The sequence below is a fragment of the Tenrec ecaudatus genome, chromosome 1 (assembly GCF_050624435.1).
Source record: "Tenrec ecaudatus isolate mTenEca1 chromosome 1, mTenEca1.hap1, whole genome shotgun sequence".
Taxonomy (NCBI): Eukaryota; Metazoa; Chordata; class Mammalia; order Afrosoricida; family Tenrecidae; genus Tenrec; species Tenrec ecaudatus.
In genome coordinates this window covers 143,856,077-143,872,361 of record NC_134530.1, presented here as the reverse complement: position 1 = coordinate 143,872,361, position 16,285 = coordinate 143,856,077, and the positions used below count along the sequence as shown (strand labels likewise).

Here is a 16,285-nt window from a genome sequence, read left to right as displayed (position 1 = left end):
AGTGGCTAGGAGGGGTCACCGTGAACCAGAATTGACCAGATGGCAGTTGAGGCCATCCCTACAATTGCTGGCAGTTTGCTTTTGGCTATTTGTGTTAGGCTGGGTTCTTTAGAGAAGCAATACCAGTGATATATATTTACACATTACATTCATGCCGGGTGCAGCTCACATCAGGAGAGCAGGCAAACCCAGTCCAGCTTACGTACATGGAAAGATGCTACACTGGAGGCCCGTCCCAATCACGCAAGCACAGGGGGCCAAGGAACTAGGCAGCAGGGAGAGTGCAGGCCAGTGGAGGCAGAATCAAGTGAGTCCCTTGTCAACAGGCAATATGCCCAGCCACTAACAACTCCCCGAGTCAGCGACATGGCAGAGCACTGCCCGTGCCAAGCCAGTTGCAGGATCCCGGCCAGCAAGTACAAGGAAGTTCTGCACGTTGTGTACTGATGTGTGAAGCACACAACACCCAAGGAAGCACCCCGAGAACGGTGACCTTAGCAAGGGCTGAGCTCCACCCATTCCTCTTGCAACTGCCTTGTTGCCCAGAGCAATGGAGTTGTTCACGTGTACGGTCACAGGACAAAGGAGGCATCAACTGTCACACAACTGAGAATTCTGGCCCAAATTCACACACAGCCTAACTATCACTGCAGCTAACCTGCATGCTTGCGGGTTCAAATTCCATTAATGGTGGCGTGTAAGGAAGGCCTGGCCATCGGCCTCCATGACTGGTGTTGGGCATTAGCACCAAGCACTTGTGGAGAACCCGGTTCCACCCTGAGACACGCCGCGCCACGAGGCGGGCTCGAAGGGTTTTCCTGGTCTTGTGACTTTAGGTCTGGCAGGGGAGGCCTCTGGGATGGACCCTGGGTCTCAACCACGGGATCAGGAGTGCTTAGGGTATGGCGGGTTCCCGCTGAGGGGCACAGGGCCAGAGGCAGACCCACCCTCCCCTGGTGTGTGCAGGACTGGGGTAGAGGAGCTCCCACACAGCTCCCACACAGCCTTCAATTACACACAGGTTCCCGCTGCTCTCGGGCGGTTGGTTGTCCCCGAAGCCGTGGCCTGTCTTCCCACCACGGCTGCAGGTGGCTCCAAGGGGCAGCAGCAGCAGCCCCAGACTTCTCTGTGGCTCAGATCCTGCGCATACAGGACACACCCCAGCTTCCTTTGACCTCTGTGCCCAAGGAGGCACCCCAGAAACCTTAATTCCTGGTAATGAGGCATGGGGCAGACCCAAGTTGGTTAAGGATCCATTCAGAATGCACCAGCTTGCCCCAAACCTTAATACAATCTCCCGAACGTGGAGCGATTTACACCATGTACCACCCCCCCCCCAACCCTGCCAGTTGTGTCCCCAAAGCTTCAGGTCTGCTTTTAAGGACCCATCCCACATCTACTCAGCTGTCCTGAGAGCTGTAGGTGGGGGCACAGAGGGGATGCCACCCCCACCGTGCTACTGTGGCAGGGATGTAACTTGGGGCACAAGGTGGATGCAGGCTCCTGTGGGCCCCTCACCACCACCGCTTCCCCCCATCTCCTCCCCCTGCCAATTCCCATTTGCAGAGGTACATCAGCCAGCCCAGGCGCTCTCCCCAGAAAGCTCCATTCTAAGTGTTCCAGGAACCCTGCCCTCAAGGGCCTGGGCAGACCGCTCCCCTCCCAACAGAGACCCGGCCAGCCGCATTACTTAAATAATCTTTATTTGTCATGCACTCGGAAAGACAGGACTGTATCAAACACTGTTTCACAGCAAAGCCCTCGGTGGGAATGCGACACACCAGGCTGCCGGGATCTGGCCCCGTCCTAGGGAGGCCACCTCCAGGGCTGGTGGCTGACCCAGCCTCGGGAGCCATGGACACACAGTGCAGGGTGCTGCCCCTCCCACAGAGGCACAGGAAGCTGGCACCAGAGGTGCACACGGATTGGAGGAAGGACACGGAGAGGGGCTCTGGGGGCAGTGACGTGGCAGAGGCCAGGGGTGGGGTATGGGGGTCCTGCCCCAGCACCTCCACGGTCAGAGTCCACCCCCTGGGGACCAGGCAGCATAGTGCCCCCACCCCCACCGGCCCCGCCCTGGCCGGCCACTGAGGTTTGAGGGAGCAGGGCGGGGCCAGCCCTCCAGTCTGAAGCCCGGCCACCCATCGGGCAGCAGCAGATTCCTGGGTGTGGCTCCCTCGGGGTGACACAGGGACAGCTACGTGGTCAGACATGCACAGGACAACACACGAAATAACGGAGACATGCAGAGACCTGGGCGTGAGGGGCGGAGCTTGGGAACGAGGCATGGTCACAACACGGGCGCAGTGGACAGGGCTGGTCGGCTCACTGGGGTGCTGGGCTGGTGGGGAGCCCCGTCTCCTCTGGGATGGTCTCCAGCATCTCACTCTGCACGGCCTGCGTGATGAGGGCCAGCTCCTGGCACAGCGTCTCGTGGCGGTAGCCCACGCGGATGTCGGGCACGTTGGTGCGGCGGATGTCGTTGCCCTCGGGACCCTCCTTGGTGTAGTTGGGTCCCAGCCAGTGGCTCTTCACCTGAGGGGGTCGGGAGAATGGGCAGGGCTGCAGCCGGCTGTGGTGACCATCCTAGGGGCAGGGGTGGGGCCCCAAGGAGGAAGGGACCTCCGGTGCAGGCATGCTCGCTCCGGGAAGACAGGATGTACCTTGTGGGAAAAGCCACTCATGAGCACGCTATTGCGGGCCAGCTCACACATGTCACAGGAGCTGAGCTTCCACACCTGCGTGGCGATGCTGTACTCTTCCATCAGAGGCTCCTGCACGGGGGAGGCGGTCGGTCAGGGGCCTCAGATGGCTCACCCGAGTGGGGGGGCAATGCCAACCTTGCCAGGGCCCAATGCTGGGCACCTGGAGATCCCAGGGCTCTGACCTTGGTGAAGTGGAACTGCAGGGGGTCATCAGTGGACAGCGAGACCATGAGGCCACGTGACAGGTACTCGGGGAGCGGGTTCCGGTGGTAGCTGAGAAAAAGGCTGTTGTTGCTGAGCGGGGACATGGCGATGCCAATCTGGGCCAGGTAATACAGGTACTGCAGCACTGGGGCCTGGTGGGCAGCAGGGAAGCCGGCCTGTGAGGTGGCCTCCAGGCTGGGAAGGCATGTTGACTGTGGGGCCCAGGCCACCTGGAAGTCCAGGCTGGGACTGCTGTGCAGAGGGGCAAGTGGCACTGGCAGCTGGGTAGGGGGAGCTAATAGGGGACAGGTAGGTGGGGGCATCACTCACCTTGCGTAGCAGCAGCCCGTGGGAGATGTTCTCAGCCAGCATGAAGGCTGACACCAGGTGGTGGATGGGCCCAGCCTCCCCACAGTGCGGCCTCAGCACAAACGTGTGGAAGCCCCTCTGCCTGCGGGGTGGGGGGACAGGGACTGGTCAGCTCCTGAGTTTGGGGTAATTCTTGCTGTGTGCGGGGGGAGGAGGGGAAAGGACAGCGACAGAGCCCCAGGCCCAGAGAAGGACATAAATAGTACAGGTGGGAGGATGACCAGTGGGCTAGAGCCCTGGTGGCCCCAGGCAGGCCAGGCCCAGAGCAAAGCCAGGTGGGGGGTGGGGTGGGGGGAGGCCAGCCAGCAGAGGGCAGACAGGCACCTGCGCAGGTGGTTCAGCGTGGCCATGTTGGCGAAGGTGTAGTAGAGGTAGTAGGAGTAAGGTGGGTTGTCTTCCTCCACCCAGGCCTCAGGGAGGGGGCTCTCCATGTTGAAGACGTGGTTCTCCGGCTTGGACTCGTCGTCCACGCTGTCAAAGCCATCCACCTGGCACAGGACCTTGAGGTCAGGCCCAGAGGCTCCGGCCAGCTGGCTGGCTGCCCTCCACCCCAGGCGGCCCACTCACATGCTTCAAGAAGAGATGCAGCTCCGGGTGGCTGGCAGGGTGCACGGTGGCCTCGAAGAGGGGCATGAAGATGTTCTCCAGCATCTCCTGGAAGTTAGCCAGCTGGCCCTTGGTGCGATACACGTCACTGCAGGGGACACATACACACACACACACATGCAGGCCAGCAGGGTCAGAGGCAGCACAGGGCACACAGAACCCCATAGGAAATGGGCAGAGCCTTGAGTGGCCCCAGGCAGGGGGTAGGGGGCCAGTGAGGGCCCATGTGCTCACACCCCAGGGGCACTCACAAGAGGCGGGGCACCTGCACAAGCCAGCGCACGTTGGGCGAATGCACGCGGTGCATCACGGCCCAGCGCGCCAGCTTGTCCCACTCGTCCCTCGAGCGCCCGTAGATGGACAGCCGCAGCTCAGCGTTCTGGTATTTGCTCTCCTCCAGGTCCGACATCACCTCCTGGGAGACACACGTGGGCAGCAGCTGTCAGAGCCGGCTTCCCACCCACCCACCTCACCGTGCGCCCCCCCCACAGGCTCAGGACAGCCGCTCCCTGGAATCTGGTCTACTTCGGGCATGGAACCGTGGGGCACATCTAAAAGCAGAGCCTGCCTCCCTGCGCTGGGGCACAGGTTTCAGAGAGCATCAACTCCCTGCCCTTCTTGTCTCCTCTTCCCATCCCACATCTAACAGGGGTGGTTGCTTGGGACGTAGGACTGAAGAAGACGAGACGAAGCAGGTGGCCCAACACATACACCCCGGCAGGCCGAGCCATCGGTAAACACACGCATCGTAAGCACGGTAGGATGCTAAGTGGCGTGGACAACAAGAAAAACAGCAGGATCACACCAGATGTGTGGGTGGGGTCGGGATCACCTCTCAGAATTGTTTTTTTTAAAAAAGGAAACCATTGTTCTGGTATGAGATGACCCATATTTCAGCTGGGCTCTGAGGGGTGGATGACCCACCAGCAAGCAAGGGCAGCTGGGCCTTCTTTGGGCTTGCTCACTCATCTGTAGTGGACTATGGCGTGAAGGTTATGTGAGCTTGTTCACTACAGATGAGTGAGTAAACACAGGTAAGCCGGTGCTTACCTTGCTTACTGGGTGCTCTGACCCTGTCGGGGGTTATAAGTTTTAAAAGAGGTGCCGTGGGGTTGGGAGAGGCAAATGCCAGCCATACCTAGAGGCAGGATTTTTGAAGTGGTGAAAAACGTGTATTTATTCACTACAGATTAATCACTAAGCACAAGGAAGCCCGTGCTTTCCTGGCCCACTGCGTGGCCTCATACTGACTGTGGCCATGGCATGCTGGCTGTAGACAGCCCCTGACCCTGGGGCCCAGGCTCAGGCACCGAGGCTGCCCACAGGCTGGCTCGGCTGCTGCTCCTCCTTACCTTGATGATGTGAGCAAAGTACTTCCCAGAGACCCTGTTGTCAGTCTTGATGAAGATCTCCCGGAGGACGGACTCCCCAATCGGGTTGTACTTGGCATTGAACTTGTCAAAGCGATGGAAGGTGTTCCTGTCCTAGGGGAGGTGGGCAGGTCTCAGTCGCCCGCCAGCCGCCATATGCCCCTGCCCCTCCGCCCAAGGCCCAGGGCCCAAGGACAGACCGCGTGCACATCGAGCGTGTCCACACTCAGGTCGTAGGCCGTGAGGTTCATGCTCTCGAACACCTCCCGGAGAGTCTGCTCTCGGCCCTGCTCCACGTGCACGATCTCCTCCAAGTGCCGCTTCATGGCCCGCTTGATGAAGCGCAGGAGGTGCTTCTGGTTCATGCAGGACGAGGCGTGGATGTGCGTGTCCACCTGGTGGGAGCTGGTGTTGGCAAGTGGGCCTGGGGGCCAGGAGGGGGAGGCCAGGCCGAGGCACAGGGTCGGGATGCAGAGGGCTCCATGGGGAGGCCCACCTTACGGATGTTGTAGAAGTCTCTGTGGGGCACCTTCTTCTGGGCGGCCAGCTCCTTCATCTCGTTCAGCAGCACGTGCATCTGGAACTTGGAGCTCAGGTACTGCAGCCGGCGGTAGCAGAAGGACTTTCTGGGCAGGACAAAGAGCATGGCAGGGTGTCAGGGCCCAAGGGAGGTGCCCGGGGCTGCAGGAGGGCTCAGGGACTGGCCGGGGAGAAGAGACTGAGGAGAGCTCGGGCGGCAGAGGGCTCACATGGGGCCGTTGATAATCAGGGCCATCAGCACATTGATGTCAGCCACGAACTCCTGCAGGTCAGGGTAAGGCAGGTCCAGCTCTGCACAGCTGACAGAGGGGAAGCAGGTAAGGAGAGCAGCCAGGCTCGGCCCCTACCACATACCAGGTCCTGGCATAGCCCTCCCCCATCACACACCAGGCCCCAGCATTACACCCCCATCACAAACACACTGGGCCCTAGCCTGGCACCCCTGGCCCAGCCCCTGGCTGAGCACCCCCGGCCTATTCTCCAGCCCCCCTGGGAGGCCCCAGCACACGCCCCAGGCCTCTTACTGCTCACTAGGCTCCCGGCTGGTGTAGACGTGCACCACGCCGCGCACCATGCGCAGCCCGAAGCCCAGGTCCCCGGGCATGGTGCTCGGCTCCCAGTGCTCATACGGGTGCTGGTCCAGCGCAGGAGGGTGCACTGGGGCATCTGCGGGTCGAGGGAGCTAGTAAGGCCAGGCCTCTCCCAACCTTCTCTAGCTCCCCCATTCCAAAGCAGCATGAAGCCCAAGTGCTTATCCAATCCCCCCTCCCCAGGATCAAGGCTCCAGGGCCCCCAAGAGGCAGGGCACTAAGAGTGGGGCAGGCAGTGGGGTCTTACCAGCAGGCACAGGGGTCTCAGGGCCCTGCTCATAGGTCCGGGTCTCCAGAGGCTTCTCAGCCAGCTGCTGCAGGTGCCGGCGCGTGGTGGGGCAGAAGCTCTGCAGGGACAAGGCCATGTACTTCTCCCGGATGAAGAGGGCCCGCACCACACTCTTGGCTGCGTCCAGCAAGTCCGTGAAGGGCACCTGGAAGGACAGCAATCGCACCCCCGCCTCGGATCCCAGACCCTAACCCCAGACCCGCTGACAGCCTGTCTTCCATCCAGGTCCCCCTCCCTGCCAGCAGAGCTCCCTGGGACCCACGCATGGGCCCATGGCCCCACTCACCCCACACTTCTCCTCCCCAGAGATGGTGACCCGCTGAAACTCCCGCTCCAGCGGCCCGTCCCGCTCACGCAGGCCCCGGTCGCCCTGGCCCTCACTTTGCTCCTTGTAAAGCCTGTGAGAGAGGAGGGGTGATGGAGGTCTCGCAGCATGCTGGGGCAGGCCCCCGCTAACCCCTGCCCCCCAGCCCCCTGCCCTCCTCACTGTAGGTCCGAATCACTGTCGGTCTTCAGGAAGTCCTGCTTGGCCCGAAGCAGGATGTCTGGCTCCAGCCTAGAGGGGAGAGGGCAGGCAGATACCAGGGCAGCCCTTGCTACCTGGCCTGGGTGCGGAGCATGATGGGCACATGTGACCCAAGCAGGCTCAGAAGAACCCTGTGCCGCGGGTGCTGCCCTGGCCCCACTTTGGAGGAGAGAAAATGGACCCGAGTTGAGGAAGATGCTCCAGGCCACGCTGACTGGGGGCAGGGGGGAACCCCAGGGCAGCAGGCAGAGTGGGGGCTGGGAGAAGAGTGGAGGGGTGAGGAGCCTCTGCTGATGGGCGGGGATGGGGCGGGCGCTCACTTGACATCCTGGCTGATCTGCCGCTCCAGGCGCTGCCTTCTTTCCTCCAGCTGCTCAATGGGGCTCTCCTCGGGGAACTCATAGGGGGCACTGCGGAGCTCACTCTCTGCCAGGGAGCGGCTGAACAGCTCCTGGGGGAGAGAGGGGAGCCCACAATAGAGGGTGGGCGCCATGGCCAGCTGGGTGTGCCCTGCAGCCTGAGGCGGAAGGCGGGGAGCTGCGGGGCAGCGGCACATTGCGAGGTGGTACCTCTGCGATCTCCTTGCACTTGCCGTCCATGGAGGTGCGCAGGTCCAGGGGGAAGTGCTTCAGGCAGGGTGCAGGTCCCGGCAGGGAGCGGGCAGACTGGAGTGGAGGGGCGCCCAGCCCGGCCCGGGTCTCTGTAGGCAAAGTGGTGTTCAGGGCCAGTACCAGGGTGTCCCCTGGAAGCCCTGGGCCCCTGCCTGCCCAGAGGGAAGCTGGAGAGGGCCCAGGGTGCAGGTCTGGGAGTCCAAGGAAATGAGGCTTTGGGTGGGATCTTGATTCAGACCTGGACACATTACTCTTTGGCCCCTGGGTGGAGACCCTGCCTCCTGACCTAGCACCTGCTCCAGCATGGGAACGTGCCCTGAGCTCACAGGCAGGCAGGCACACACAGTAGGAGCTCATTAGGGAACCCCAGACCATAGCTCCAGGCAGGCAGGCCAGGACCAGGCCTAGCAGACAGACACCCCAGCAGAGGGCCGGCAGACCACAGGGGAAATGCCAGTGGCCACTAGGCGCTGACATGGGCCCAGCCCTCAGGGAGGAGTGGACCTGTTGGGCAGCAGGGGCCTCTCCTCCTGGGAGGCCTGCCCTCTCCCCCGGGACCCCAGAGCTGCCAAGATGTGGCCTGGCCCTTGCTGGCCCCTCCTATGCTGGCCACCTCTCCAAAGAGAGCTGCCACAAACATGCAGTGCCACTCTGAGGCCCCAGGTCACAGGAGTCTCCACTGAGGGCAGATGGGGGCCTGGAAGGCTGCCGGTGAAGGCCTTGGAACTGAGCTCCCAGCCCACCCTCAGGGACCCTCCCTGGCTCTTCACACCCAACTTGACTCTTGCAGCCAGCTTTGGGGTGCTCCCCTCCAGCACCCTCTTTTCCCCTCTACTCTGGTTTCTGGAAGGATTGGGGGTTCACTCCAAAAGTCCATCTTAAAAGTCTCCATGCCTACTTCCCTGGTTCCCAGATAGCCAAAGAAAGTGGGGGGGGGCGGGGGAACGGGGAAAGAACCACCCTAGATCTAGAGTTCAGCCCCCTACTCTAGCCCCTCCCTGAGCCCTACCTGCAGAGTTCAGGGGCTCCTGTCTGCAGCCTTGTGCCCCTTGCCCAGCTGCCGGCTGTGTGAAGGAAGCTGCAGCCAGTCCCCCAGGACAGCTCAGGGGCCAGCACGGGCTGTACCAAGTGCAGCGGCCAGCAGGGGAGACCCTGGGATGACAGAGAAGCCCAGGGGGCTGGGGAAGTTCAGGGGAGCCCAGAAATCAGTCGGGAGGTAAGGAGAACTCTCGCAGGGGATCAGGGCCTTAACCTCTACAGTGCTGGGGCACAGTCAGATGTGGGGCCCCCAAGGGGGAGGAGCTGGACAGGCTGATAGGAGCTGGGCAAGCTGGCAGGGAAGGGCCAAGCCTCCTTAAAGTCCTCAGAGACCCACAGTGGGCAGGGCCTGATTGGCCAAGGGGTAGCAGAAAAAGAAGGGGCCCTCCCAGCCTGCATAGCAGGCGGGCTTGGCTGTTCCCTCCTCTCAGGGGCTTGTTGCCCATACTACCCTCTGGGGCTAGCCTCCTCTGGGGAGACTGGCTGGCAGTCAGGACAGCAGGCCCCTAGGCCTGCAGCTCCTGTCCCAAGCCTATATAGTGAGGGACAGGGCACACTGTCCAGAAGAAGGGTTAGGGAGGAATGGAGTCTACCTCTATTCCCATTTCCAGGCATGCCTCTACTTCTCTAAGCTTCAGGCCCTCCTCCATAAAACCAAGGGGTGAAAAGAGGTTGCCTTCACCCTGATCAGTCAGCTGAGTCGGGCTCTGCGAGTGTCCCTAAAACCCCAGCCCAAGGGGCTGCGCCAATAGACTCTTGGGACCCTCAAAAATCCACATGTAGCCCACCTGCTGCTGGGTTTGGAGGTGGGAGAGGGAGGGGGCAGGGCAGTCTCTGGGTCAGGCCAGAGAACTTGGTGAGGGGGGAGGGGGAAGTCAGGAAGGCCACCAGAAAACAGGCCCCTATCCTTCCCCTAGGATGTAAGACAGAACTTAAGGTTCTTGCATGCCCCAGAACCTTGATTCTATACACCTTCTCCCTCAAATACAGCCCCAGGTCACTCCCAACCCCAAACTGCAGCCTGGATGGGCAGGATGAAGCCAAAGGCCCTAACCTCAGCGCCCTCTCCCTCTGGGGTGGTCTGGAGCCCCACAACTCTTGTGAGGGGGACAAGGGCAGGTTTTACCAACCAGAGCGATCCCACATCTGCCATGGGGCTGCTGCTACATTCTGCGGGGGTAACCTCCACACTTGGAGGGAAGGGGGTGTCAAGACCTAGAAAACTCAGCTGCCTGCTGGACCCTTCTCTGGGGTCCTGGGCTGGAGGTTCCTGGCCACAGCATGAGCCACACCCACACCTGGAGAGGCCACCAGGCTGGAGGGGGCCAACCCCATGAGTCAGAGCACAGCTCCTCCTCAGCTACTCCTACCAACTCCAAGATTGTGCTACACCACCACCCCCTAACCCCTTCCCAGGGTCTCCTGCAATGAGCTCCTGCTCCCTGGCTCACTGCCAAGAATGTGAAGAAGAGTAACAGATTGGCTCACCATGTGACAACCCAAGGTCTCTGGTCCAGCCCTAGCCCCAGGAGATACACCCGCTGCCTGCCCTAGACCTGAGCACAGAGAACCAAAGCTGACTCTCAAAGCAGTGTAGACCTCCAGCCAAGCATCTTCAGTGGCATAGACAACGCAGATGAGGGGACACTCAAATCTGTAGGAACAGACAGTTGTTGGGGGGTGGGGAGGCAGCTTGACAGGTCACCAAGGTGGAGATGGGTTAGGGCTTAGTCCCCAGGGCCGTCAGGAAGCCCTCAGCAGGCACAGACTGGCCAACTGAGCCCTTGAGAGCTGTCCAGGCACCTCCGCTGTGCTGCCTGCTCCAAATGGCGCAGAGCTGCCTCCAAGGATGGAAGCCAGACCAACGGGCACAGGGACACCCGCAATACCGCGGCTGAACCCCCAGAGGGTCAGACTCAGGAACTCTATCCCCCTGGATAGGCTCACACACAGACAAGAATCCAGCAAACCATATACAGTCACACAACTGAGCTCCCCAGATCCGGGGTGCCTGCCCACAATAGCAGACCCCCTCCCCACCCCAGAGGTTCTAAGTCTTGGGTCCCCGGAAGAGGAGCTAGCTGCAGGAGCTGGAGCCTGCCTGGAAAGGCACAGCTAAACTGGCCAGTCCGAAAGCCAGCTGGTCCTCACACTCCCATTCTATTCACACACACACACACACACACACACACACACACACACACACACACACCACACGACCTTTCACAAGTTGACACGTGTGCAAACACACCTCCTGCTGTGCCCACATTCACGCCCACTCCTTGTTCCAGAGAACAGCATCCCCCGACACAGAAGCCTGACACCACCACCCCCATTCTACCCACACGACCTTCCAGACAGGCGTCCCTACAGTGGAGCGGGGCAGATCCTCAGGGAGGGTGCCCCCTGAAGGGACGGTGGCCTGGTCTAAAGGCGGTGGGCAGAGCGGCGCACGAGGCCGGCCGGGTAGCACTGACTCGCTCACCTGGTCCTGCGGCGGCGGCTTGCAGGCTGGACCGCTTCTTAAAGGGATATTTGGCCTTGGGCTTGCCGGGGCCAGAGGGATAGGATGCCATGGCTGGGGCGGCAGTGACAATGGGGGGCAGTCTGAGCGGCTCCGGCAGGGGCCTCGCTCTGCCACATCCAACCCCTCCCTCTGCCCCGCCCCCAGCGGGAGTGACTGATGCAGGAAGCCGAGGCCTGGCGGGCGGAAGAGGCCCTGGCCTTGATTTCTGATGTTGTCTTGGCAACCTCAGAGAGCGGGGCCTCCATCCCGCCCCTGATGTCTCCCCCCCACTCCTCCCTCCTCCTCAGTTCCCGGAGTGACGCGGTAGACTGGCTGGGCCGGGGTGGGGGTGGAACTGGGAGTGGGTGCGCCGAGAAAACAAGATGGGAAAGGACCAACCCCCAGCGCTCTCCCCAGCCCTGCCGGCACCTCCACCCCTTGCCAGGGCTCCTGAGCGAGGGAGCCAAAGTCCAGGTTGGCTGGTCCAGCCAGCCCGATAGAAAAAGATAAACAGGAATCCGGTCCCTGCCTCCCAGGACAGGACATGTTCTCAGGGCAGGCGTCCTGGGGTGCTCCCTGGACACTGAGCCCCTCTGCGGGCAAAGCTCCCTTTTATTAACGTGTCTGACCCCCAGCTCCGGGGGTGGCCCAGCTCGGGAGGAGGGGGCCAATAGAACGGGGAACCAGCGCGTCGGGAGGGGCCGTCTTGGGAAAATTCCACGGTTGGCAGAAGCTGCTCTCTGGGGGTCTGGGAAGGAGACCTCAGCTGCTTCTAAGGTTTCCCTGTCTCTCTGCACACTCAGACGCTCCTTCTCAATTAGGAAGGAGCTAATTAGCTTGCCTCGCTCCTGGAGGCTGTGCTGAGACCCTCCCCCACGCACCCCACCTCCTGTCACTGTGGCCACAGCAATATCCCGGAGAGCCTCCCGCTAACACAAGCATACGCACACGCACGCACTCACCTGGGGTCATACTGCAAGCCCCAAGGGACTCTGGGGGGGGGGGCTCCCCGAGAGGGTCTGCGGAGCCTGGAACCCGGGTCCAGACCGCCCTCTGCTCCAAGGGCCCCTCTCTGGCAGGCAGCGGGGGAAGTAGGGCAGCCTTTCAGAACTGCCAGCTAAAGCGCGGAGGCTCCCGGCGACCTCGGCGGCTGGAATGGCCTCGGGAAACCCCGGCGTCCAGGCCCCCAGCCCGGCACTGAGCCGGTCAAGCCACGTGCTCCGCCGGGAGCCGGACCCGGAACTCGTCCCGCGTCTCAGCGCTCTGGGTATCCGGGGTCCGCTCTGCGGACTCGGACTGCGCGGGCGAGCGGCGCGCAACAGGTGCGACCCCACCAGAAGCCGGGTCTGTGCAGTGCCGGGCCCCGCCCCCCGCCCCGCCCCCGCCAGGCCGGCCCCGCCCCCGCCAGGTTTCCCTCTTCCCAGCGCCACGTGGCCAGCCTCCACGCACCGGTCGGCTTGGCTGGGCCCCGGTCCTGGACTCTGTGCCCGCTACCTCCCTCATCCGTGTGAGATGGGATGGGCTCGTGCAGGGGTTATTGGGGGGCTTCAACATAAAATCCCCTTCGCAGAGGGCTTGGCCCAAGGTCAGCGCCCGTTCATGCCCTATGGGGTGGTCCTGCATCAGAAACGAGGGCAGCGCGTCTGGTGCGGGCTACTACCCCAGACTTCACTCTAAGCAGGCTGGTAGGACAGCGCTCCAATTGTGGGCCATCTGTTTTCCTTTGACGGGTGTAGGTGGGCCGGGGTGCGCTGCTGTCCTGGCTCCCCTCTCCACGTTTATTTCAGGTAATTGGTGGTTGAGTTTAGGCTCTGTAGCTAAATCACCCCATGTCCAAATCAAGGTCCCTCACTGAGCTACCTGATGCGGTCGGGCAAGTTATTTCGGTGTGCTTTTATTTTGCCTGTAAAATGTAACGAGTTGACTGGTTATTTCAGCTTCCTTTTAACTTGACTGGGAGGAGACGAGAGTTTTTACAGAGCAGATCAGTTTCCCATCCAACGGTTCATACTCGGCTTGTTTAGTGCCGTGGATTGGAATCCCCAGTGCAGCTCACATCCACTTCTCCCCCAGGTTCCAGCGTCCATTTGACCTTCCTGCCTTCTAAGCTTGACATCTGAGTAGCTGATGCCCTTTTGATCTCAACTGGTTTTATCTAGTGACGGGGATGAATGAGCTAATAAATATAGCGGAGCCGCGAGTTATTACCACCCTCGTGTCCTAGGCCTCCGCCCTCGTGGGTTGATTAGCCTGCCTCTGAGGAAGTGAAGTTGGACTGTGGAGGGAGCTGCAGTTATACCGCCGTCAGCAGCCCCACCCCTGCCACATAATTAAGTAGATCAACAACATTGAGAACGGGCTCTCTATGAGACTTACCAGTTTCCCACTTGTGAGTCCTTCGCCCACACGGCTGTTTATACTGAAGCTGTTTTATCCAGATCCTCAGTTTTCATTATGCACACTCCTTCCCAAACTTCCTCCTCCACCGCATTCTAGATCCTGAGTCTAGACCCTGCTCTCCACCTACATCTGGAACGGCCTCCAGTGATGCCCTGCCTACTTCTCCCCACCTGGGACAGACCAAAGCACATGGGCTCCCCAGCCATGTGGGAGGAAAAAAGATGATCCCCTCATAAGGAAACAATAAAATGGAAAAGAAAACAAATCTTGTATTTTGCTTATCAAATTAGCAAGGGGGAAAAAAATCCAAATGTCGGCAAAGATATGGTGAGTTCGGCACACCCATCTCAGAGGGCTTCAAAAAGTTCCTGGCAAAATCCCAGAGTCTGTTCATTCCACTTTCCAAAAAGCTTTCTGCAGCCCCCCGCATAAACTACGAAGGAGTATAAACTGATAGATATGTCATCGAGTGTCTTACAAAGGCTCACTTTGTTTGACCCTCAAATTCTACTCCCAGGAAAATACTCGGGGGAGGGAGGGAGTGGAAAAGTTGCCCCCAACAAAAGAAAAGTATGAAAAAAGTCATTCATTACCACAATGCTGTTAAGACAGGAAGATTGGAAATTTAAAGGTTCAACAATAGAGGGAGTGGGGGGTGAGGGGATCCCCACAGGTCAACAGGTCCTCAGGAGCTGTGAGGGAAGCCAGCCCCCCAACAACTAATCACAGGTTTAGCAAGCGCAATTGTACGGTTGAGATATATAAAGATTACAATAAAGTCATAGAGAATGAGAGCTAGGAGAGAGTAAAATAAAGTCAGACACACTTCATGGGAGCATGCTCACCTCCTGGATGGCTGTGATCTCAGCAGTCAGGTCCCCGAACAGTGCACGCAGAGGGGGCAGGAGAGAGATTTATTACTAACCAAGGCTAATATATCTCTGGTGGCGTGTATGCCCCCTAATTACAAGTAAAGACACACGTCACAGGAAGGGGCTGTACAATTGGCAATACAAGCGATAGGAGGGGGGTATACAATGGGCATAGGCGTAACAGGAAGGGGATGAGCTAGGCGTGTACACAATAGGAAGGGGAGGAACTAGGGATATACATGTGACAAGATGGGCGGACCCTAAACTCATTATGGCAGCCTGACCTTGGTCACCTTGAGTGGGTCACCCTCCCTGGGCTCTCCTTCAGGGGAACAATCTGCTATCCTTATCAAAGGGAGTGGGTCCTACTTAAGGTGAGACAGACTCTACAGTCTGAATGCTCTAAATGGCTGATAACCCTTAGTGAGAATAACACCTGACCTACCTTGGTTGACCTCCAAGTGTATAGCCATTTAGCATGTGTAGCAAGTTTGGCATATATCCGGGGGAGGCAACGAGGAAGAAAGTTTTCTGTTTCCCACAAGGAGCAACTTTGCAATTGTGGGAAATGATAAAGACAGACAGGCAGACAGCAGGGCATGGGGGCTCTTTGTCCCTATGCCAGGACCAAGATAGTGAATGCATTTTCCAATGGGCACCTATAATGGGGCTCACAGAACTGTCACAAGGCAGGCAGGTCACACAGCTAACTTATCACATAGTATATCATGGAGTCAATGGGTGATATAACCGAATGTCATAATGAACAGGCAATGAAATGACATTGTCTTGACCTAGTGCTAGTTGAACTCGAAGGCCCCTGAGCCCTCCCAAGGGGGTTGCTACATTTTACTGCGGGTCACCTATACAACCTGATTGTTCTCATCTACAGGCACAGTGGGCTGCCAGAGGCAGGAAGGATTGATCTTTCATGGTAGCTCCTTTATGACTATCCTTAACGGAGGACTACTGTGGGGGGGCACATTATTCAGCCTGGAGACCTTGTCCATTGGAAAACATTTCTTTCTTTTTATTTTTTTGGTGTGTGTGTTTGTGTGTGTGTGTGTGTGATGATACTGAGATTATGTTTTTTTAAACATTTTATTAGGGACTCAAACAACTCTTATCACAATCCATACATACATCAGTTGTGTAAAGCACATCTGTACATTCTTTGCCCTCATCATTCTCAAAGCATTTGCTCTCCACTTAAGCCCTTTGCATCAAGTCCTCTTTTTTCCCCTCCCTCCCTGCTCCCTCCTCCCTCATTAGCCCTTGATAATTTATAAATTCTTATTTGGTCATATCTTGTCCTGTCCGGCATCTTCCTTCACCCCCTTTTGAAAACATTTCTATCTCAGAACAATGAGGCTCTCTCTCAGAATAGGGCTAGTTTTCCACATCTGTGGTTGCAAGGGTAGAAATAAAGCCAAATACACTCTACCAAGTCCTCGGTTTACCACAGGAGGAGGGTTTACGTTATGTTATAAGCATATAGTAAGATACCAAACACCAAAAGTACCAGACTCAATGCGATGGAGCTGATTTCAACCCTTCATGACCCTATAGGACAGGGTAGTCCTGCCCTCCTGTGCATTTCCAACATGGTAACATTTTTTAAAATAATTTTACTGGGAGCTCATCCATTACAATACATAC

The 16,285-nt window shown here is 58.9% G+C and overlaps 1 protein-coding gene across 2 annotated transcripts; it reads right to left on the bottom strand.

Moving 5' to 3' along the window:
* Window positions 1-1,686: 1,686 nt before the first annotated feature.
* AMPD2 (adenosine monophosphate deaminase 2) lies at window positions 1,687-12,699 on the bottom strand. Of its 2 annotated transcripts, none has more exons than XM_075559159.1 (18): window positions 12,317-12,699; window positions 7,769-7,899; window positions 7,520-7,650; window positions 7,161-7,229; window positions 6,960-7,071; window positions 6,632-6,818; window positions 6,319-6,460; window positions 6,004-6,093; window positions 5,751-5,880; window positions 5,455-5,649; window positions 5,237-5,368; window positions 4,136-4,299; window positions 3,846-3,972; window positions 3,603-3,766; window positions 3,240-3,360; window positions 2,888-3,061; window positions 2,664-2,774; window positions 1,687-2,535 (listed from the first exon to the last, which is right to left on the bottom strand). In XM_075559159.1, exons 1-18 carry the CDS (start codon window positions 12,324-12,326, stop codon window positions 2,326-2,328), a joined length of 2,400 nt encoding a protein of 799 aa, XP_075415274.1. In that variant the 5' UTR covers window positions 12,327-12,699; the 3' UTR covers window positions 1,687-2,325. The 2 variants fall into 2 exon arrangements, with proteins under 2 accessions (XP_075415274.1, XP_075415268.1); XM_075559153.1 differs by lacking the exon at window positions 12,317-12,699 and adding an exon at window positions 11,334-11,511.
* Window positions 12,700-16,285: the final 3,586 nt, after the last annotated feature.

Coding starts and splice junctions, on each gene's coding strand:
- AMPD2 (XM_075559153.1), bottom strand. CDS start 11,424: ATGGCATCCTATCCCTCTGGCCCCGGCAAGCCCAAGGCCAAATATCCC. Junction 7,230..7,519: donor CAGATCAGCCAGGATGTCAA/GTGAGCGCCCGC, acceptor TCTCCCCTCTAG/GCTGGAGCCAGACATCCTGC. Junction 3,062..3,239: donor ACGGGCTGCTGCTACGCAAG/GTGAGTGATGCC, acceptor GCTGCCCACCAG/GCCCCAGTGCTGCAGTACCT.